Raw genomic sequence first — 23,696 nt, forward strand, 5'->3', positions numbered from 1 at the left:
CCACCCAGAGGGCGGAGAGAAAGGACCACTGCCGGGGTCGGCGTCCTCGGAGAGTTCGGAGAAGTGCGCACGCGCACTGACCCCGACGGGCCTTAGCAACCAGAGCAGTGACAGTAGCAACGGCCGGAATGGTGAGTACCCTCCGGGCCCCATAGCCAAAGCTGAGAAGATATTGAAAGTGGAAATGGGTGACTGGAGGGTTGAGGGTGGGGGGTACTCGAGCAGAGGAAGGGAGCCGGTAGCGGACGCCAGCTCCGTGGAATCAGAGGCCTGAGGCGAAAGAGAAGCCCTGGCAGGAGGTGGTCTGCGGTGAGGGCGGCCTGGAGCGGATTGGAGGTTGGGTTAATGTGGAGGGACTCTGGCAGAGAAAAGGGAGGGCACAGAGCAGGAAATTCTCGAAGAAAAAAGCGGCTTAGAGTGGGAAAGGTGATAGAAGGGAGAGTATGAATAAGGATCTCTCTTTGCATAGAAGTAATGTCCCCGGCTGGCGAGATGGAGGGGAGCTGGTTATGATAGGAGTGTAATACGGCTGCAGCAGTATTGCTGAACTGTGACGTGCCCAGGTGGCCCTCTGAATAAGTGCAGTCATAAGGTAACATTGTAAAACCCACTCTGATAGGATATGTTAGGGTAGTGTTTCTCAAATTTCAGTGTGCATAAATATAACTGCCGTCGGCCCAAGTATGAGCTTGTTGGAATGCAGATTACGAATTTTTTAAACGTTGGGGAGTGGGTTCAGCAATGTGCATTTCGACAAGGCACCTCAAGTGATTCTAAAATTGAAGGGCGCCCCACCACACTTTGAGAAATACTTTGAAATCTACGAGTGATCTATCCAATCAAAGCTCTTTATGAAGTAATGATCTTACCTATTGATGCTCCGCAACTCGTACTTAACGAGCGCACTCTCTTGCTTACATACTTAGTAGTTCCAACTAGTAGTTTGAAAAGGGATGTTGTTGGTTGGTTACAGACCCAGTCAAAGTTATTTAACAAAGTATGTGATTGTCCTGCCGTATGGGGATGTTTATGAAGAATGAGTATATTAGTTGTCTTCTTTTTGTGATTCCAATTCTATATAAGTGGGCAGAAATTGAACCCAGGAAATTGAAGGATGAGAAAGTCATGCCTGTCTCACCCACAAGATTAAACACCACTCTTTAAGAGTAGTTCCTTCCCCCACCCCAACCCCCTGCTTTCCTTCCTTTATTACACAGATATTTATCTGAAAACCACTGCCAAAGGAAATAAAAAGTTCTGGAACCTAGATTTATATTCAGGTGAAGAAAGAATCAGCCCTAAATAATTCTGAAAGTATGAACCATGAGAATTATTGAAAAGCTTCAAATAGGGAATCAGAACACCAGTAATTAGATGAAGCTAGCTGAGGCTGCAAACTAGGAATTCCAGGGCCCTCCAGAAATACAGGCCTACATAGTTTTTTAATTAAAAAAAAAAATCCCAATATCTTACAAATGATCATGTTTCATGTCAAAACCCAGAATTCTGGCTTCTCTGAAAAATCAGAAATACTGTATTTCACCATTGGATGCATTTTTTTTTCAAATTTTTGTATTACTGAAGTATGATGGTGTCATATAATTGGCAGCATCTTTTCTTAATGGTACATAAAATTAGGGTGTTTCTTTCTTTCTTTCTTTCTTTTGAGGAATATTACTCCTGAGCTAACATCTGCCACCAATCCTCCTCTTTTTGCTGAGGAAGACTGGCCCTGAGCTAACATCTGTGCCCATCTTCCTCTACTTTATATGTGGGACGCCTGCCACAGCATGGCTTGATAAGCGGTGTGTAGGTCCACACCTGGGATCCGAACGAACAAACCCTGGGCCGCTGAAGTAGAACATGCAGACTTAACCGCTGTGCCACCAGGCTGGCCCCTGGGTGTTACTTTCAATTAGTGGAGTTTTTATATTTGAAGAAATGTGATATTAGGGTAACTCTTGTCCCAAGTCTCACCTGCCAGCAGTTTTGGACAGCTGAGGAGAGTTTATCCTCTTTATATGACCAGCTTTACCCATTAATGATGTCCATTGGTCCTTTAGGCATTTGAATTTTTGACTCCTGCTATCAATAGGGGAACTAGTGACCTTGTAAACCAATTCTTTATTGCCACAATAGACAGCTAGATTGCTTCCAACTTGAAAGTTTTCTTATATGTGTCTTTTTATGGACCCATGCAGGGATTTCTCTGGGAACATACTCAGGATTGGGATTGCAGAGTCATAGGGTTTATGCATACTTAATTTCCCTAGGCACTGTCAGACTGCTTGCCAGAATGGCTCTACTGTGTTTTACTTCTTTCAGTAATGCATGTGAGTTCCCTTTTCTCTGCATTCTCAGCTCCTTTCTAGTTTTTGCCAATCTGAGGATGTATTTTAGTATCCCGTTGTTTTACTTTGCATTTCTCTGATTTTCAATGAGTTGGAACACCTTATCATATTCTTGTTAGTTATCTGGATTTCAGTTTCTGTGAATTTTCTGATTATATTTTTTTCCCAACTTTTCCGTTTTTCTTTTTATTTTGAATTTTAGGAGCTCCTTGTATGTTCTAGATATTAGTCCTTTGTTGGTTTTACATTGAAAAGATCTTCTCCCACGTTTTCTAACTTTGTTAAACAGGGTTCTTCACTTGCTGAACTTCATTTGTTCTAATTTTTGTCAGTTTATTCTATTGTGTGTTTCCATATAAATGGTCATCTGCACATAGTAAGTTTTATTTCCTCCTTTTAATCATTCCAATTTGTGTTTCTTTTTATTATATTATTGATAAAGATCTCTTCTACCATGTTAAACAGTGTCAGTGGTAGTAGGCATCCTTGATGTGTTTGGGATCTTAAAGAGAATACTTAGTATTACCTTCCCAATTTGGCCTACCTTGACCACCTTATTTAAAATAAACATCCTCCACACACATACACACATCCTGATACCCCTTACCAAGCTCAGCATTTTCTTTTTCCTTAGTAGTTAGTAATTCTAATACACTGTATAATTTGTTTATTATATATATTATTTATCATCTGTCTCCCTCCAATAGATGTAAGTTCCATGAAGGCAGGATCTTTGTTTTGTTCATTGATGTATCCTATGCCCATAGACCAATGTTTGGTACATAGTAGGATACTCAATAAATATTTGCTGAACTGAGTGAATTTCTGCATTAAGCATGGTCTTTGCTATAGCTTTTTGGTGTGTAGATTTTACCAAGAAAGGAATTTCCCTTTAACTTTTAGTTGAGAGCTTTTAATGTCAGATATAGAACTTTATCAAGTACTTATTAAAATAAATGTGTTTCTCTCTTTAATCCATCAATAAATGATCTACATTGGTAGATTTTTTTGTTGTTAAGCAATCCTTATGCTCCTGAGATAAGCCATCTTGATCATGATCATTATATACTATTGGCTTTAGAAGTCAATATTGTATCTAGGATTTTCAAATCTATGTTGAGAAATAAAGAGGGCTCCTTATCTTGTAGTATCAAGGTTATTCTAGCCTCATAAAATAAGTTGGCAGCTTTCCCTCTTTTTCTGGTTTCTAAAACAACTTGTATAATAGGGACTGTCTGTTCCTTGAAAGCTTATAAAAATATCTCAACTTGGAGCTTTAGGGAGGAGGATGAGGGTAAATCTCTTCAATTATCTTTTTAATGTTTTAAATAGTTATTGGTCTATGTTAATTTTCTGATTCTTCTTGTGACAGTTTTGGCACTTTTGTGTTTTTTCTAGAAATGTATACTTTGTCTAGGTTTTCAAACTTATTATATATTTGCTTATAATGTTTTATTTTTTAAATCTCTGTGTGTCTGTTTTATTTCTCCTTATTCAGTTTCTCTATATATGTATATATATATTTTTTTTTTGGTGAGGAAGATTGGCTCTCAGCTAACATCTGTTGCCAGTCTTCCTCTTTTTTTTTTTTTTTGTCTCCAGAGTCCCCCAGCACATAGTTATATGTTCTAGTTGTAGGTTCTTCTAGTTCTTCTATGTGGGACACTGCTACAGCATGGCTTGATGAGCGGTGCTAGGTCTGCACCCAGGATCTGAACTGGCGAACTCCGGGCCCCCAAAGCAGAGCACGCGAACTTAACCACTGGGCCACAGGGCCTCCCCTCAGTCTATATTTTTAATTTGTATATCTTTTTTGCTCAGTTGGGCTTGCCAGAGATTTAAGAACCAACTTTTAGTTTTGTTAATCTTTTTTTCTTCCTGTTCTGTTTTTCATCGTCTTTTTCCTTTGTATTTCCTTCTGCCTTCTTTAGGTTTCCAATGATGTACTTTTTCAGATTGAAAAGCTATTTGAAGCTATAAGTTTCCTTTTAAGTGTTAATGTTCCTCAAATTTTGACTTTTTTGTCGTTTATTATTTTCCCTTAATTTATCATTTTCTTTTTAACCCAAGGGCTATTTATTTGTATGTCTTTACTTTCTAGGAATAATGGTATATACTTTTAAAATTTTCCTTTTCTTATTGTTCAGGGTTCTCTCTTTTTTTTTTATGAGCTCCAGCAACAATTCAAAGGATGTCTTCCTTTGCTCACCTTTAAAGTTTTAAATATCATATTAAATTGAATCTAAGATATTATTGATTATAAGGTGCAACATTATTTTGTGTTTTACTAAGAAAGAAAAATACAAAGTTGGAATTAAACTATGACAAATAATTTCTTATCACTTAGAATTTTTATTTTGTATGTATTGACAAAGTTCTTTAAAATATGTTTAAGCATATAGATTTTTATCATATATCGTCCTTTGCAAACGTAAAAAGGGATATGTGTATATGAAATAAAATAGTTAATATTTTTCTAAAACTTCACCACTGCCACCTGGCCACTGCAATAGTAAATTGTTCCTGATTGTAAGATGCATCCAAATTTCAAAGATGTTTAAATGTAAAAGATGTAGGTCTTAGAATCAGTGAAATAAGATCTATTTTAATTTCAAGTGTTGACGGCTATATATATTTTTTTCTCTTTTGAGGAAGATTAGCCCTGAACTAACATCCACTGCCAATCCTCCTCTTTTTGCTAAGGAAGATTGGCCCTGAGCTAAGATCTGTCCCCATCTTCCTCTACTTTATAAGTGGGACGCCTGCCACAGCATGTTGATAAGAGGTGCATGGGTCCACACCCAGGATCCAAATCGGCAAACCTGGGCCATCAAAGCGGAGCGCACGAACTTAACTGCTAGGCCACCGGGCCGGCCCCAAAAGCTATATATTTTTAAAACCAAGTGGGAGTGAAGTATATGGGCATTACATCATGATTTTCTTAATTTCTCTGATAGGTATTTAAATAAACTATTCTGATTTCAGGAACTTAAAACACTCTCTTTGCATAGAAAGTCTCAAAGAAGTTAATCTTTTTAATAGTAAACCTCAAGGCTAATAATTATTGTGTGAAAATTGAGTCAACAAATGACACCAACAGACAGCCTTGTTTTTTCTTCTCTTTTTAAGGCAAAAGCAACAACAATCAAAGAAGCCCTAGCCAGATGGGTGAGTATATGAGTTTTTACTTGTTTTATAAACCATCCAAGCAGAATTTTTGGATAGTTATTTAAATCTGACCATTCACTACAAGGAATCTTTGTGGTATTGGAACTGTTTAGCTCCCTTGACAGTGGTGGTAGATACATGAACCTACACAGGTGATAAAAGTGTAGAACTTAATACACACACACAAACACATTCACATTTAAATATACAAATTAGTACAAGTAAATTGGGAACATCTGATTAAAATCAGTGGATTGTATCAATATCAATGTCCTGGTTGTGATATTATACTGTAGTTTTTCAAAATGTTAGCATTGGGGGAAACTGGGCAAAGTGCAAGGGATCTCTCTGTGTTATTTTTTATAACTACAGGTAGATCTTCAAATATCTCAATAAAAATTTCAATCAAAAAAATCTGACCACTGGAAAATTTAAATATGGAAAGGCTGATTCATCTATTACTATAAGATGGCCGGAATCTCTGTGTTAAAGTACATTTTCTTTTTCAACTTTATCATCATTAAACTATATATCATTTTCAGGTTATAGAGTGGTATATGTTGTGGATTATCTAGATTTTAGTTAGATGATGGTTTTAGCTTCTTGGAGGTTAGAACAGAGACAACCCGTGTGAGCAAGCTAAAATCATACATGGACAATTGAAAAGACATTGAATAAAAATACTGAGGCAATGCCCAGCATCACTGATCATCAGGAAAATGCAAATCAAAACCAATGAGATATCACCTCACACCTGTTAAAATGGCTATCATCAAAAAGACAAGAGAGGACCAGCCCTGGTTGCCTAGTGGTGAAGTTCGGTGCTCTCTGCTTCGGTGGCCCAGGTTTGGTTCCTGGGTATGGACCTAACCACTTGTCTGTAAGTGACCATGCTGTGGTGGTAGTTCACGTACAAAAAGAGGAAGATTGGCAACAGATGTTAGCTCAGGGTGACTCTTCCTCAGCAAAAAAAAGACAAGAACTCTTGTACACTGTTGATGGGAATGTGAATTGGCACAGCCACTATGGAAAACAGTATGGGGGTTCCTCAAAAAATTAAAACTAGAACTACCATATGATCCAGCAATCTCACTTCTGGATATATATTGGAAGGAAATGAAATCACTATCTTGAAGAGATATCTGTATCCCCATGTTCTTTGCAGCATTATTTGCAATAGCCAAGACATGGAAACAACCTAAATGTCCATTGATAGATGAATGGAAGAAGAAAATGTGTATATATACACAATGGAATATTATTCAGCCATAAAAAGAAGGAAATCCTGCCATTTGTGACAACATGAATGGGTCTTGAGTGCATGATGCTAAGCGAAATAAGTCAGATAAAGAAAGACACATACTGTATGATCTCACTTATATGTGGAATCTAAAAAAGCCAAATTCATAGAAACAGAGAGTAGAATGGTGGTTGCCAGGGGTTGGGGACTGGGGGAGATAGGGAGATGTTGATCAAAGGGTACAAGCTTCCAGTTACAAGATGAATAAGTTCTGGGGATCTAATGCACAGCATGGTGACTATAGTTAATAATACTGTATTATATACTTGCAAGTTGTTAAAAAAGTAGATCTTAAATGTTCTCAGCATACACACAAAAATTATGTGAGGCAATGGATGTGTTAACTAATTCTTATTGTAATCATTTTGTAATATGTACATGTATCAAATCATGTTGTACACCTTAAACTACACCTGTTATTTGTCAATTATATCTCAAAAAAGCTAGAAAAAATACTAAAGCATATTGTAATGTTAGAAAGGAAACTGCATGGTAAAAAACATGCATTAAATATAAACTATAAATATTTTGAATATAACATTCTATAAAGTTTGAACAGTTGTAATTTAGCATTATAGACAGAATTTCCATAGAGTATAGAGATGGCTCCTCAGTGATAACTTGTCTGTTATCAATAATTTTTCACAGAATAATGTATCTTTTGCTTTTGTAGCTGGGTTTTGAATAAAGTCTTTGAAGAGACTTGGTGTCTAAGGAAAATAGACAAAGTGAATAGGATAATGAAATATTTGAATTCTTCTTTTAGTGCTTATAAACTTCTTTGTACTCATTGTATTTTTAAACTTTATTTCTGTTTGGCTAATGAAAAAACTGTTTCATTAAAGAAAAAAAGTGTGGAGTAGGCTGAATTAATTAATTAGATTCAATTTTCCTTGAATTAGATTTTAGGACTTTATTTTAGTTACTTATAATAACAAGTGGTTGTTTTTTTGTTTTGGTTTGTAGGTTCTATTTCTAGATTACAGTGTGGCCATAAATATTTGACTTTAAGATTATTTGAAGACATCAAGCTCACTCTTTGACTGATTAACCCAACATTTATTGAGGCTCCACTAGGTGTCCGTTTCCCCTCCCCTAACTATAAATGTATGGCACAAAAATGAGTGCTGAGTGGATGTGTATTAGGTCTCTTTCTTTCAATTGATTGTATATTTTCTATTATTGATGTGTGATGATTTGACTTTTAAAAATAAGCCTCTTTTGTGTCTTACATTGCATTAGGTTATAGAAGACATAGGAAAGCAAAGGAAGTGGTCCCTGAGCTTTAGGAGCTTCCCGTGTTGTTGGAGAGATAGAATTCACTCTTAAGTACCGAGGTACTTAGAAAATATTATTAGTCAGCATATACTGGTAATTAAATTGCAAATTGTGTACTTAGTACCAAAATTAAATTCTAAGGTAGAATTTAGTAGTAAATTATTGTAGAGCAAATAGCTTTGACCTCAGCTGTGTAGAAAGGGAATACCTTCTTGGTATTTGGGGGTTCTAGCTCAGGCTGAACTGTGTATTGAAAAAGGAAGATGAGATGACAAAAAAAACAGTCGATCTTATAGATTTAAATCTGATATTTAAGAAAATGTTGTGCCGGCCCGGTGGCGCAGCAGTTAAGTTTGCATGTTCCACTTCAGTGGCCCAGGGTTTGCTGGTTTGGATCCCGGGTTTGGACCTGCACACTGCTTGTCAAGCCATGCTGTGGTAGGTGTCCCACATATAAAGTACAGGAAGATAGGCACAGATGTTAGCTCAGGGCCAATCTTCCTCAGCAAAAAGATGAGGCTTGGTGGCAGATGTTAGCTCAGGGCTAATCTTCCTCAAAAAAAAAAATGAATTAAACATGTAAATAAATGATTTTTAAAAAAAAGGAAAATGTTGTTTAGGGACAAGGAATTCTCCCCAGGAAAATGTTTTTGTTGTGTTTTGGTTTTTTTTTTTTTTTTGGCTAATTGATGGACTCTTAAAGCATTTTAAATATTAGAGGAATAGAAGTTATTTTCTTTCCTCCTCCTTTCCCTTTGGTTAGGACCTAACAATGAATTATCCAATCAGCCATGTAGAAGCCTAGTTATCAGGGTCAGTAAGTAAATGTTGTCAATAAGTGAACTGTAAAGAATGCACAGAATTATTAAATTCTAATAATTATTTTTAAATAAACATTGAAAAGCCATGGAAAATCCTTGTCTTTTTTAGTTTCACATTGCAATCAGGGATCATTTTCTTCCAAATTTGTTTTTATCATAGGAAGAGAAAACCAGTCAGAAGCCATCCGAAGCCAAAGAGATAAAGCTTTATGCCCAGATTCCCCCTATAGAGAAGATGGATGCATCCTTGTCCACACTTGCTAATTGCGAGTAAGTGTTCTTTTTTCATCCTTGTTGTATTACTATTAAATTTACCTTCCTTTTCTAAATAAAGAACTAGAAAAATATGTTTGTTTTCTGTGATCTTCATTTCTTTTTTTGTTTGCTTAATGTACTTCTCCCTTTGGCAAGGCCAAACTTAGAAGATTATTGTTTTAGAGAATTATAACTCTATTGAGTTATCCTGAACAATACAATTTTTTTAATAAAAATTTTTATAATGTGCCTGGAAAATGGAAATTTCCTTGTCTCTTGGGAAAAGCTAAATAACACAATAAAACTATTGCTCTGTCATAAAATCTAGTACTTTCTCTTGTAAAATTATTCACCAAAGTTAGTACTATACTCGCTAGAGGCCTAAGACATACTGCTTTAAAAAACGTTTCAAATTATAAAAATGCATTGCAAAAAATCCAGAAAATATAAAAAGCACAAAGGAAAGAAATTAATATCAACCAAAATTGCACCACCTTTTGAGAATCAGTGTTAGCATTTTGATGTAGAGCCATCTAATTTTTTTTCTGATTGGACTCAAGTTACAAATATTATTTTGTAGTCCTATTTTCCCATGACTTTAAGTATGGCATCTATATTCCTATTAACTTATTTTCAAAATACTCTATATACTTTTTAGGATTGTGTGGCTAATTTGAGGCAGTTACACCATGACACCTTGTGATCATGCTCTCAGGCTGCGATGTCTCTTGTCAGGACTGCAGAATGTTATAGAATCATTTAGAATTCTTTCTGATTTCTTCACCGTGTGTTTTTCTAAGTGTGGTCCCCTGACTCCCTACATAAGAATCTCCTTATGCAGGAGATAAGACCCGCCCCAAATTTTTAGAAACACAATATCTGCTGATGAAACCTAGGAATCTGTGTTTATAATAAACAACTTGGGTGATTTTTAGACACGTTTGTGAACCTGTGCATTAGACTAATATCTGTGTTTGGAATTAAAGGGAAAAGCAAACACTTAGTGATTGTATCCAACTTGTCCTTTTTCATGAGAGCATAGTGTATACATTTAAAAAATCCACTTTAGATGTTTTTTGGCTTCAAAAGCTTGATTTCAAAATGCACGATTTCAAAGTGGTCAGATATCTTTTTACATAAAGCCATCTCAAAGGCAAGCGTTTGAATGTTTTGTACCTCATACCAAGGTTCCTTGGAAACTGCTTAGAAAGAGTTGGCCTATTCATATGTTTGCTGACAATCTCTGTGGGCAAGTTGCCTAAATAACAATGAATAAATTATTTCTCAAGCGTATTCCCAGATTTAAGGCACTCCATTTTTCACTGGTAGTTCTTGGGAGTGGGGGATGACTATAAAATAGTCTGACTATAAAATAGTCTGACTATAAAAATGATCTGACCAATAATTTACAATGTACACAATTTGCTTTTGTTGTTTCAAGCAAGAATATGAATAATTCTTCAAGTCAAATCAGAAAGGATAAGATGACATATTTTACAGTCAAATTTTTGGGGTTTTAAATTTGGCTCTGCCACTTTCTGGTTGTGTAATATTAGGCAAATTGTCTAACATCTTTGTGCTTCAGTTTCCTAATTTGTAAAATATGGATAATAATAATACTTCACAGGAGTGTTGTGATGGTTAAAACAGTTAATACATGTAAACTTCTTAAAAGAATACTAGGCACACATTAAGTGTTTGACAAGATGAGCTTTTATTGTATTTTTTGCATGAAATTTACTGAGGTAGTAGACATTTTTGTCAAGAAAAGAAGACTAAGAATGTGTAATTATACTCCCTTTAAAAATTTGGTTTTATATCATTAACATGTATAGAAAAAATCTGGACAAATATATGCGAACTAGTAAAAGTAGTCATCCCTGGGGGAATGTGTGGGGTGTTTAGGATTACATATGACTTCTTACAGTATACATTTCTGAATGGTTTAACACGTGAAGAAATAAATATCTCCATACGTGCATATAATAAAGTTCTACTGTTTATAAAAGGATCATATAAAAATGTATCGTTCTGCTAGATGCTTTTTTAACTTAACTACAGATCATGGACATCTTCCCAAGTTGGTATCTATAGCCCAATCTCATTTGTTTTAGTGGCAGCATATCATTTCATTATCTGTTCCTCAGTTGATGGATGTTTATAGACTTTTTCCCATTTTTTTGCTATTAGAATAATACAATAAATAATCTAGTTCATATATCTTTTGGCATTTGTATTAATATTTCAGTAGGATGTATTCCCAGAAATAAATTACTGAGTCAAAGAGTACATGCATTAAAAAATTTAATAGATAACACCAAACTGCCCTCATAAGGTTTTTTTTTTAAATTTTCTGCAATGAGCATGTTAATACTTTTGTAATCAGAAGAAGAGTATGAAGATTTCAAAATGAAGGAGTACATGCTATGTCTGAGGGGGTGAAAAGGATATTCAGTGTAAAAAGGAAATATGACTTAAATATCATCTTCTATGGGCACTTGAAGAATAATTTCTGATATACCATTTAAAATTTTTTCATATTAATTCAAGTTTTCCTTTGTTCTTTTTAAGGAAGCTTTCACTGTCTACAAACTGCATTGAAAAAATTGCCAACCTGAATGGCTTAAGTAAGTGATCCACAGTAGCAGATGGTTCTTGGATTTTCCAGTTATTGGCATAAACATTCCAGAGACACTGCATAATCCTAGAAGCTGGCACCTGTTGTAACCACAGTAATTGTCAGATGACAGAGAGAATATATAAACAATGTGTCTTAAGTTTGATTATCCACAAAAAATTAGAGATAACATGAGACCTGAATATTTTAAAGACATTTTAAAGCTTTTATAGAGTTAGAATTGAGATATCTTAAATAGAAATTCAGATTTTTTATTACATATTTTTTTGTTCAGATTTGTCTTGTGTTTTGTACTTGTTAGGTTTAAAATTTAATTCCTCACCACCCCTGTTTTTCCTGTGCTCTTTGTTAACGGCATCGCCACCTTCCCCGTTGCCAAGGCCTCTGACTGCTTGTGCTAGTTTCCTATGGCTGCTCAAACTTGGTGGCTTAAAGCCACAGAAATTTATTCTCTCAGTTCTGGATGTCAGAAGTCTGAAATCAGTTTCCCTGGGCCAAAATCAAGGGAGCTGTACTCCCTCTGGAGGCTTTGGGGGAGAATTTGTTCCTTGCCTCCTCTAGATTCTGATGGCTGCCATACTCCTGGGCTTGTGACTGCATCACTCCGGTCTCTGCCTTTATGGTCATATTGCCTTCTCCTTTTCGGTCTGTGTCAAATATTTCTCTGCCTCCCTCTTATGAGGATATATGTGATTGCATTTAGGGAACACCTGGATAATCAAGGCTACTCTCCCCGTCTTAAGATCCCTAACTTAATCACATCTGCAAAGTTCTTTTTTCCCCGTATAGAGTAACATTCACAGGTCCCAGGGATTCGGGTGTAGATATCTTTGGGTTAGCCATTATTTAGCTTACCATATTCTCCCTTTACTTCCCTCAAGCCCTACCTCCAAGTTCATTACTAAGTTCTGTTAACTCTACTCTTTGAAAGAATTCTCAAATAATTTGTTGCTTTTCCATTTCTAGGAGCTACAGGTTTAATTTAGCCCCTCATCATAGCCCCCTGGATGGTGTTTTCAAATATTTTTGACCACTTTCCACAGTAGGAAATATATTCGGATTCATGACTCAATACCTGTATTCATATGGATATGCATACCAATATACACCTACACATATGAACTGGAATAAAGTTTGTAAAACAATATTTACCCTTATAGCATAAGTTACAGTATAAATTTTTTTAGTTTGATTTCATTTTTTTAAAATGCATGTCACAGCCCACCAAGTTGACTTCAAATGACCCAGTTTGAAAAATACTGCCTTACAACTTTTGTGATAGCCTCCTAATTGATCTCCTTGTCTCCTATCTTTCTGCTTTTCAGTTGACCTTCAGTACTGATACCAAAGTTTTCTTTCTAAAAATATTGTTCTCATTATCATTCCTCCACATCAGAGACTTTTAATGGCTCCTCTTTGCCTAGTAAAGACCAAATGCCTTAATGTTGCATTCAAAGTCATCTAAAAGCTTGTACCACCCTATTCACACCCAAACACATCACTCTTTTTTATGACTTTGTGCATTTGTTAATGCAGTCCTTTTCGTTAACAACAGCCCCTTCTTCTAACAGGGAGGTCCTACAAGAAACAAAATTAAGTTTAAGAATGCCAAGTTTAAATGTCATTTCTCCCTCTAAAGTTTTCTCTAATCTCTAGCATCATAATTACTCCTTCTTTGGGAACGTTTATAACAGTCTACCTTGGGTTATAATAGTAATTACCTACTTCATGTAGTTATTGTGAAGATTAAATGAGTTAGTGTATATAAAGTACTTAGAATGTATCTGGTGCATATAAATACTCAAGAAATATCAGCCATTATTAGAGTTAGTGAGGAATATGTTCTATCTCTTTAGATAATGAGCTCCTTGAGAGCAAGCATCACATCTTATTAGTCTTTTTATCTTCTATTTTAAATCTCAGTCCCCCCTAGTACCTTAGTCACAGTTGGCATTCAGTGTTTATATAGCACTGGAGAGGAAGTGTTTACTATTAGAGTTGTGCATAAGATGACTCAATCTATTCCAGTTTTTCACTGACTCCTTAAACAGTTTGAGATGTTTCACGTTATTCCCTGCTTCGATTTCTTTGTAATTGAAACACTTTGCTTAAATGAGGCTAAATTGATAACGTTATTTATCAGTACAAATAACATGCTTTTCTTAAAAAAATGACTATGACAATAGTGAAAATGAATAACCTTCTATATAGGGCTGGCAATAGATTTTAACTCATATTCTAACTTTGGTCAATTGGTAGTGACTCCCAGGAAAATTGTATGAAGAAGAGTTCCAAAAATTCAGTGGAAAAAAGTATCTCGATCAATTATTGATGTTTATCGTAGACACGGAATGCGAGTATAGGCGTTTGTACCATGTATTTGCTATACTTGACTCATCTCGTTTTAGTTCTGCTTGTAACAAATAGTCCTTCGCAGTCTATGGCGAGGGAATACACTTTATCTGTGACTATGAAGCAAAAAGAAGCCAAGTGACACATATAAAGGGTTGACTAAATGACTCTAGTTTGCATCCCACCCCTTTCCTTTCATGAGCACTGTAGTCTTACTTATTATGCTATGATGAGAGGATCTGAAATAAATAGGTATTCCTGTTTAACGGGGGGTTTATAAGGCAGAATAACCCTAATGGCAGTTTATCTTTATTGTACCAAAGCTGTCACTGGAAAACTGCGTGACATGACTGTTCAAAACTGTGACTAAAAAGCTGCACAATGTGAATATTAATAATCTCATATTAAAGATTAGAAAGTAAATTTTGTTGTCTTGTATCTTTGATAAAAGAAATTATATGTTACTCCTTCAGTTTACTAAATAAATAAACATAAAACTTTAACTGTTTTGATTTTCATCAGGACCTGTATGAAGAAAAAAGCCAGTATTTTCCTCTTAGTGGTGCTCTACTTATGCAGCATATAAAGTACGGAAAATATATAATTGTGTTATGTTAGAACACTTAATCTATTAACTTTGATATTATAATATATTTCCCTGTTCAGCAATCAGGTCTTTTTAGCCTTTTATTAGCATTTTTTTAAAAGCATTTTTTTAAAAAAAGGAGTTTGGGGGTTGGCCTGGTGGCATAGTGGTTAAGTTCACGCGCTCCTTTGGTGGCCCAGGGTTCGCAAGTTTGGATCTCAGTGCTGAGCTAGCACTGCTCATCAAGCCACACTGTGGTAGGTGTCCCACATAAAGTAGAGGAAGATTGGCACAGATGTTAGCTCAAGGCCAGTCTTCCTCAAACAAAAAGAGGAAGATTGGCAACAGATGTTAGCTTCCTCACAAAAACAAGGGGAAAAAAGGAGTTTTATATATTGTTAGATATTATCTTTGAAAGAGTTGCATATATTTGTTATCCAATTTCTAAGGTGGTTTCTCAGTCTTCATCTTAGTTGACCTACCAGTGTATTTTGACATGGGTGATTTCTCTTTCCTCTTTGAAACAATTTCAGTATTTGGCTTCTAGGACACTATACCCTCCTGATTTCCTCCTGCCTTTCTGGCTACTTCTTCCCAGTCTCGTGTCCCCAACTTTTAAATGTTGGAGTACCCCAGGACTCAGGTTTCGGATCTCTTCTCTTTTCTACCTTCGCCTACTCCCTAGATTATTTCATCCAGATTATGGCTTTACCATCCATACGCTGATGGCTCCCAAATTTCTCTCTCTAGTCCAGATGTCTCCTCTGAGCTCCAGATTCAGATTCACTTGCCTGATATTTCCATTGGATGGCTAAAAGCCATCTCATACTTAACGTGTCCAAAACTGAGTGCTGATAGCCTTCCCAGCCACACCTAAACCAACTTCTTGTATGTTTGTTTCAGAAAGCGACAGCTCCATTCTTCCAGTTGCTCAGACCACACTCCTTGATCATTTCTTGACTCCTCTCTTACACATCCCCTATGAGGCCTATTATCTTTCTAATTTTATCTCCTGTTACTCTCCCTTGTGTTTCATGAGCACTTCTGCCTCATTGCCTTTGCACTTGAAGTTCCCTCTGCCTGTAAATGTTCTTCCCCCAGATATCCTCATGGCTAGCTGCCTCACTTCCTTTGAGTCTTTACTTAAAAATCACCTTCTATCTAAAATGTCAACTTCTCCCAACCCCCTGACATTTAATTCCTTTTACCTGCTTTTTTTGTCCTTCACACTTTTCACTATCTGATATACTCACTTATTTTGTTTATTATCTGCCAAATGTTAGCTCCATGATAGCAGAAATTTTTATCTGTCTTATCACTGTTATATTGCAAGTGCTTATAACTGTTTCTGGCATGTAATAGATAATGATTATGTGTTAAATGAAAAACTTTTTGAATAAGCTTTTTATTCTGCATGAAATTGAAAAAAATAAAATGGTAATTTTTCCATGTCAGGAAGCTTTAAAGAATAATCGATTATGTGGTTTTCTTAAACATTTAATTTTCACACATTATAGTTGTATGGGGTGTATTAGTTTGCTGGGGCTGCCGTAATGAATCCCATAGACTGGTGGCTTCAACAACAGAAATTTATTTTCTCACAGTTGTGGAAGCTGGAAGCCTAAGATCAAGGGGTCAGCGGGATTGATTTCTTCTGAGCCCTCTCTCCTTGGCTCCTGCATGCCATCTTTTCCCTTTGTCTTCACATGGTCTTTTCTCTGTTTCTGTCTGTATCTTAATCTCCTCTTATGATGGCACCAGGCATATTGAATTTTACCTAAAATGATCTCATTTTACCTTAATTACCTCTTCAAAGGCTCTATATCCAAATACAGTCACATTCTGAGGTACTGGAGGTTAGGACTTCAACAGATGAATTTTGAGGGGACACAATTCAGCCTGTAACATGGGGTCTTGTTTCAATAGTTAAACCATTTTACATAAATTAGATCACTCATAAAGTGCATTGTTCTGAAAGTTAAATGTTTCTCATAAGAGAATTTAAAATAATTTATTAAATTAAAACTAAAGTTTATGTAACTATATATACCTGATACACACACACATACAAACACCATTTGTTTGTACTTACTATAGATTAGGCATTATGCTGACTGTTTTAGACAGTTATCTTATTTAATCCTTACAGTCTTATAAGATAGATATTTCCTCATTTTATATATGCTGAAACTGAGATTCAAAGAGGCTTGGGTGCTCCCATAGAGGGTTGAGATTGGAACTCAGTTAATTAGATTTGTGTTCTTAACCATTGAATTATAGATGTTACAGACTAGTGCCATCTAATAGAAAGAACTGTCTGCACTGTCACAGTACAGTTGCCACTAGCCATGTACAATTATTAAGCTCTTGACATGTGGCTAGTGTAACTGAGAAACTGAAGTTTTAACTGTAGTTAATTAATTTAAATAGCCACATGTGGCTAGTAACTTACCATATTAGACAGTGTAGTTATAGAAGTTTAAGCTGTGAAAATCAAATGTATAACTTATGTGTAAGTAATCAAAGTACTTTTTTAAAACAGAAATGAGGTTTCCTGTGTTGTACTAGAAATCTTTTTTTTAATTTTAAAAAATAATACATGCACATGGTTTTATGCAAATAGTTCAAAAGAGGTTACAATGAACAATAAGTCTCCCTTTAAGCATAGACTCTCAGTTCCTCCCCCAAAGCAACTACTGTTTCTACTTTCTTTCTTCTCTTCCAGAAGTAATCTATAGATATACAAATAGAAACATCTTTTTAAAAAATACAAATAGGCATTTTTAAAACCAAATCATAATCTATAATTATTTAAAAGATGGAAAGCAAAAGATTTTTCAAACGCTAATTCATTTTATTTCACTGCTCATATTGTGTGGAATGAGGCAGATTGTACATAAGTGTGTTTCTGTTTTCTGGTGTGAGTCCTCATACTGTAAGAGATTTGAAATATATATGCCCCCAAATTTAAAGTTCAAATCTTCTTTACTTTTATTTTAACCTTGTAATATTTTTACTAGCCAGCAATTTAAGACCATGCATTCCAAATAGCTAACTATTTTTATATGTAATATTGGCATAATGAGAAATTATAGTTGTAGTGTTTATCTTAGATGATAGGTCAATGTTATATCCTACTTGATTACCACTTTTTATTAATACAGCCTGTCTTACTCATTATATAAGGATATTTACTATATAAAACTTATTAAAGCTTTATTATACTAGATTTATAACAATTGTGCAATATGATTCTCATAAACAAAAAATTGCTTTCTTTCCACTACAGAAAACTTGAGGATATTGTCTTTAGGAAGAAACAACATAAAGAACTTAAATGGACTGGTAGGTTGTTATTTATTAATTTTAAAAAGCATACACTTTTTCCTTAGTATACAAATAATACTTGTCCATTGCAGAAACTTTACAAAATAGGAAAGCAACTATAAAAAGTACCTAAAAAGCCACTGACAATTTAAATACTGCTAACATTTTGATTGACATCTTTCTTGCTTTTTTTTCTATTCTTCAATGGCTGTGTAGAGAATGAAATCATACTATACATATTGTTTTGCATCTCCCTTTTTTTTTTACTTAATATGTAAAGATCATTTTTCCATGTCATTCGTTCATTCAACAAAGCCATTCAATATATTTCTTGAATGCCTACTTTGCCAGGCACTGTTCTAGGCACTAGAGATACAGCAGAATATAAAATAAAGTCCTTTCTCTCATAGAACTTACATTACAGTGGCGAGAGACAGACCAGAAAATAATTGTATAATACATCAGGTGGTGATGAATGCAATGAAGAAAAACGAGGCGTATGAGAGAACATAGATTGATGGGAAGTCTTCTCTGGAAGTGAGGAGTGCAGGCTATCGAGCTGACAGAGGAGCAAGTGCTGCTGGCTGAGATGGGACAGCAAGTGCAGATGTCCTGAAACTGAAGCTGCATGGTCTGCTTGAGTAAGAGCAAAAGAGTTGAATGAAGGAAGGAGAATTGTCCTCAGTAAGGTTGAAGAGGGAGCCAGGAGCCAGGAGCCAGGCCACATCAGGCCTTATAGGTCTTAAGATTTTAGATTTTTTTCCAAGTGGTTTGAAAAGCCTTTGGAAGTTTTTGATCCGAGGATGTGCCTTCAGTTTTTAAAATAATTTTCTACCATATCCTTTTTTAATAACAGCATGATATTCTATTTTATTGATGTACCATAATTTATTTAAATCAGTTATTTATTATTCATTATTTCCAGTTGGGAGTTATTATAATAAATGCTGTTATGAATCTCCTTTTAGCTATATTATTGCATACATCTATGAATAATTCCTTGGATAAATTCTTTGAAATGGACTTGCTGGGTCAAAAGGTATGAATTTCTTTTAAAGTTTTTGTGACATATTATCAAGTTACCCTTCGGAAAGTTTGTAACAATTTATACTCTCACCAGTAATGGATGAGTGTCCCCATTTCCCCCTACCAACCTTTGGCATTTAAAAATTTTTTTTTTTTTCCTATGGGAAAAGAGAAGACTTTTTTTTTTAAGGTATGCTTTTTGATGAGAAAGATTGGCCCTGAGCTAGCATCTGTTGCCAGCCTTTTGTTTTTCCTTCTTCTCCTCCCCAAAGCACCCCCAGTACATAGTTGTATATTGCAGTTTTAGATCCTTCTAGTTGTGCTATATGGGACACTGCCTCAGCATGGCCCAATGAACGGTGCTACGTCTACGCCCAGGATCTGAACTCGTAAAACCCTGGGCTGCCAAAGCAGAGCGCGCAAACCCAACCACTCGGCCACAGGCCAGCCCCTTTCCTCTTTTTTTTTTTCTCCCCAAAGCCCCAGTACATAGGTTGTGTATCCTAGTTGTAAGTCATTATATGAACTTAACCACTACATGGCCAGGCCAGCCTCAAAATTTTTTAAGTTTTTGACAATGTATTCTATTTGTATATTTATTGGCCTTTGAATTTCCCTGCAAAGAAGTTGAGATGAAACAATATTGTAAAACCAGGCAATTTCAGGAAAGATGAAGCTGATTTCTTCTTCTTGTGTCTGTTCCCCAAAAGACAATCATTTTTTTAAAGTGTTTATTGTTAAGTAATTAATAAACATTCTGAAATTTATGACTCTAGCCGCCTTCCCTGCCTCCCAATAAGTCTAGTTTCTCCTTCCTAAGAGCCAGTGGGGCTGAAACTGCAGTGCTTGCCAATAATAACCTCCCAAGACCAGGCAGGCTAAATGGCCATTCCCCCATTACAGAAGCAGCTGCTATACCTGAATAGGAGTCAGTGTTCAGAGGTGCAATTCTGGATTATCTTAAATTTTCTGAATAATATTCCCACTTCTGTGTGTCTACTTACCCACAAAAAGTGTTATTAATAAATTTGTAAATGCTTGGAAATTCTTAGAGATTACGTTCTAGAGTAAAATAAAGTTTTCTCCCCTAAAACAATAACCAGTAGTTGAATTGTTTGCTTTCTAGTTAGAGATAATGAGTAAAACCCTTAATGTTCTGTAAAAAAATGTTTTTGTTTTTCTAAACCATTGGTAAATTTAAAGATATTTTGCCGTCTCTCTATTGTCTGAGCCTTAGATGGTAAAAAGTTCATCATTATTCATAATGGCTAAAATAATAAGTTGTAGTAAGAAAAATTCAGAATTTATTATACCTCTTACTAAACATTATTTACTTTGAATTATCTGTAAAGCAAGAGTTTGTAAATAAATGTACCCCATAATTTTTAGGATCAATAAGATAGATACATGATGTTCCCCCAGGTATTTATGGAACACCAGATTCTCAAGTATTGCTATAATATAAAAATGTAATATATACCTAGAAACCACAAAGAAATTGTGAATATAGGATTAAAGGCACGTATGGAGATATTATCCAGCTGAACCATCACTTGCTTAGAGCTCTTCACCTTCTATAGACTCCTATCAATTACACCCAACAGTTGGTTTTCTTTCCAGGATGTGTGTATGTGGGTGTGTGTGTATGTGTGTACATACACCATACATACACCAAAACCAACATTTTACTAGTCTGAAAGCTTTGCTACTTATGCCTAGACTAAAGAAAAATAAATCTGCCTAGGGATACAGGTGCTGGGCTTTAAGTAGGTTCACATACTAACTGATTTATTCATCTAGGCACACCAGCCTCATAGCATGGTTTAAGTAGCTGCCACAATAGGTTACAAATGACTACTCTAATATGTGAAACATGGAGTGTTAAATTGAAGGGAAGGGGTCTGTTTAAAACTACTTAGGAAAACCGACTGTTAAGGTACATTATAACCCCATTCGTACTTATGATCTGGCCTCTGCCTTCCTTTCAGATCATTTCACATTACTCTTCTTCCTAGTCGGTAATCTTGAGCCAGTGGCATTCTTGTTCTTCCTTGAACATGCCAAGTCCATTCCCACTTGAGGACCTTTTTACTTGCTGCTTCCTCTGCCACAGAAACTCTGTCACCCTGCATTTCCACATTACTGGCTCCTTCCTAACCTTCACACTTGAGCTCAGATGTCAACCCCTCAAAAGTGACCCGACTACCTGATATCTAAAGCAGCCCTCTAGGCAATAGCTCTTACCACTTACAATTTTTTTCATCTTTCTTGTTATTATCTGAAATTCTTATTTGTTTGTTCTCTCTCCCTCTCTCTGTTTCTTTCTCTCTCTCACACACACGCGAATCCTAAAGAGCACGTCAGTTTTGTTCATCAGCATCTACATTAGTGCTTGATACATGTAGTAGACACTCTATAAATATTTATTGAGTGACTTAATGTATGTTAACTAATTCTAAAAACTATTAGGCTAAATTTTTAATTCTAAGAGTAATATATGTTAATTGTAAAAACAAATCAAGCAATTCATAAATGTATGAAATATACTAAGTCTTTCCTATTTCTACCAACCTCCCCAACTCCTTAAGGTAACAGAGATAATATTGTTTTGTATCTTTAAAATTTTTTTCTGTGCACATACAAATAGATATCTGTGTGTGTGCTTGTGCATGCATGTGTGTGTATGCATATATATATGTTAAATATGTTTGCACTGATAATATACAAGGCATATTTTTTCTGCTTTTTCATCCAATGATATATCAGGAAAATCCTTCCTTGTCAAAACATGCAAATTTAATGCATTTTTTAAAAATAGCTGTATGGTTTTCCACTGTCACACTGTAGCAGCTGTCTGTTGCTGTGATGCTGAAAGCTATGCCACTGGTGTTTCAAATATCATCAGGGTCACCCATGGTGGGCAGGTTTCAGTGGACCTTCCAGACTAAGACAGACTCGGAAGAAGGACTTGGCCACCCACTTCCAAACAAATTGGCCCTGAAAACCCCATGAATAGCAGTGGAGCACCGTCTAGTATAGCACCAGAAGGTGAGAGGATGATGCAAAAAAAGACTGGCAGGGTTCCACTGTGCTGTACACAGTGTCACTAGGAGTCAAAATCGACTCGATGGCACTAACAGCAACAAATAGTTTTCCACAGTATCAGTATACATCAATGTTTTTAACTGTTCCTATACTACTGAGCATTTAGATTATTTCCAGCAACTTTCTAAAGGAAGGGATATCTCTTTTTTTTTTTTCTTTGCTGTTACAAATCTTGATGCAGTCAACATCTTTGCACATATATCCTTCAGCAGTTATTTGAGTATTTACATAGGCTAGATTCCTAAAAGTGGAAGTGCTGAGGATATTTTTGTGTGTTTAAATTTTTTATAGGTACCTCAAATTGCTGCCACAATGCTTATGCCAGTTTCTACTTCTGTCAATGGTATATTTGGTGGGGATTATCTCCTCCACCCTCAACATCCCTAAGTGTTATCCATGTTTTTAATATTCGCCAATATGATAGGTAAAAATGGAGCATTGTGTTGTTTTAATCTGTATTCTCTAGTTAGTTGTGATTTCAAACATCTCTTTTATATACTTATTACTTCTGTATGTTTCTTCTTTTGGAAATTGGCCAAACATATTTTTTACCCATTTTCCTACTTGCTTTATCTTTTTCTTATTGAATTCTAGTCACTCTTCAATATTCCTAATAATTATCCATTATTGAGAATGTTATTATTATTGTTGTTGCAGTTAACATTTAACTATGTAGCAGACTCTTTACATGCATTATCTCATTTAAAACTTACAACAAGTAGATAATGTCCTCATTTTACGATAAAGAAACTGAGGCTTAGGTAGTTGTTTCAACTGCCCAAGTACAGTGAATGGCTCTCTTAAACACTTGCTGAGATGGCCAGTTTGTCATTAGCTATCACGGTCTTCAATGTGTATTCACTTTGTCTCAACTATTCTCTATGTAGGAGTCTTTCACACTCACATACGTGAACAAAGACAGTGAGCCAAGTATGTTCATTGCAACATAGCTTGTATTAGAGATGGCAACAACTAAGTGTCTATCAGTAGTAGACTAGCTAAATAAATAAATAATATACATGGGGGGAAATGAGGTAGGACTTAACTGTATGTGCTTAAATGGAGTAATTTTCAAGATATATTGTTAAGTGAAAAAAAGCAAAATGGATTTTGCTATGTGCATGTATGTGCATAGGATATTTCTGGTGATAGCTGTTACCTCTGGGGAAGGGAAGAGGTGTGGGGTGAGAAGGAGACTTGTCTTTTTATACTTGTTTGTACTGTTTGATTTTTTTTTCATTATCTTGTATGTTACTCACTAAATTTAAAAAAACTAATGCTTCCCAACCCAAAAAAATACAAAGTATTTGTATACTCATGTTCATAGCAGCATTATTCACAATAGCCAAAAAGTGGAAGCAACACAAATGTCCATCTAGGGATGAATAGATAACCAAACAAAAAAGAAGGTGATGAAGGAGAGGAGGACAGGAGGGAATAGGAGTCAAGAGGCAGAGGACTTAGCCAAGGTGGTCAAATCCAGGCAAGC

General features: G+C 35.5%; 1 protein-coding gene across 1 annotated transcript in view; it reads left to right on the plus strand.

Annotated features, from left to right (window-relative positions):
- The first annotated feature begins 2 nt into the window (after positions 1–2).
- The window catches only part of DNAL1 (dynein axonemal light chain 1), a 39,394-nt gene continuing 15,700 nt past the window's right edge, over positions 3–23,696 (plus strand). The window contains exons 1-5 of the mRNA XM_001489890.5: positions 3–131; positions 5,481–5,519; positions 9,079–9,188; positions 11,745–11,800; positions 18,039–18,094. Of these exons, the coding sequence (XP_001489940.1) occupies positions 129–131; positions 5,481–5,519; positions 9,079–9,188; positions 11,745–11,800; positions 18,039–18,094 (264 nt within the window). The 5' untranslated portion in view covers positions 3–128. The remainder of the gene's footprint in view (positions 132–5,480; positions 5,520–9,078; positions 9,189–11,744; positions 11,801–18,038; positions 18,095–23,696) is intronic.

The sequence above is a fragment of the Equus caballus genome, chromosome 24, assembly GCF_041296265.1.
Source record: "Equus caballus isolate H_3958 breed thoroughbred chromosome 24, TB-T2T, whole genome shotgun sequence".
In the NCBI taxonomy this organism is placed as follows: Eukaryota; Metazoa; Chordata; class Mammalia; order Perissodactyla; family Equidae; genus Equus; species Equus caballus.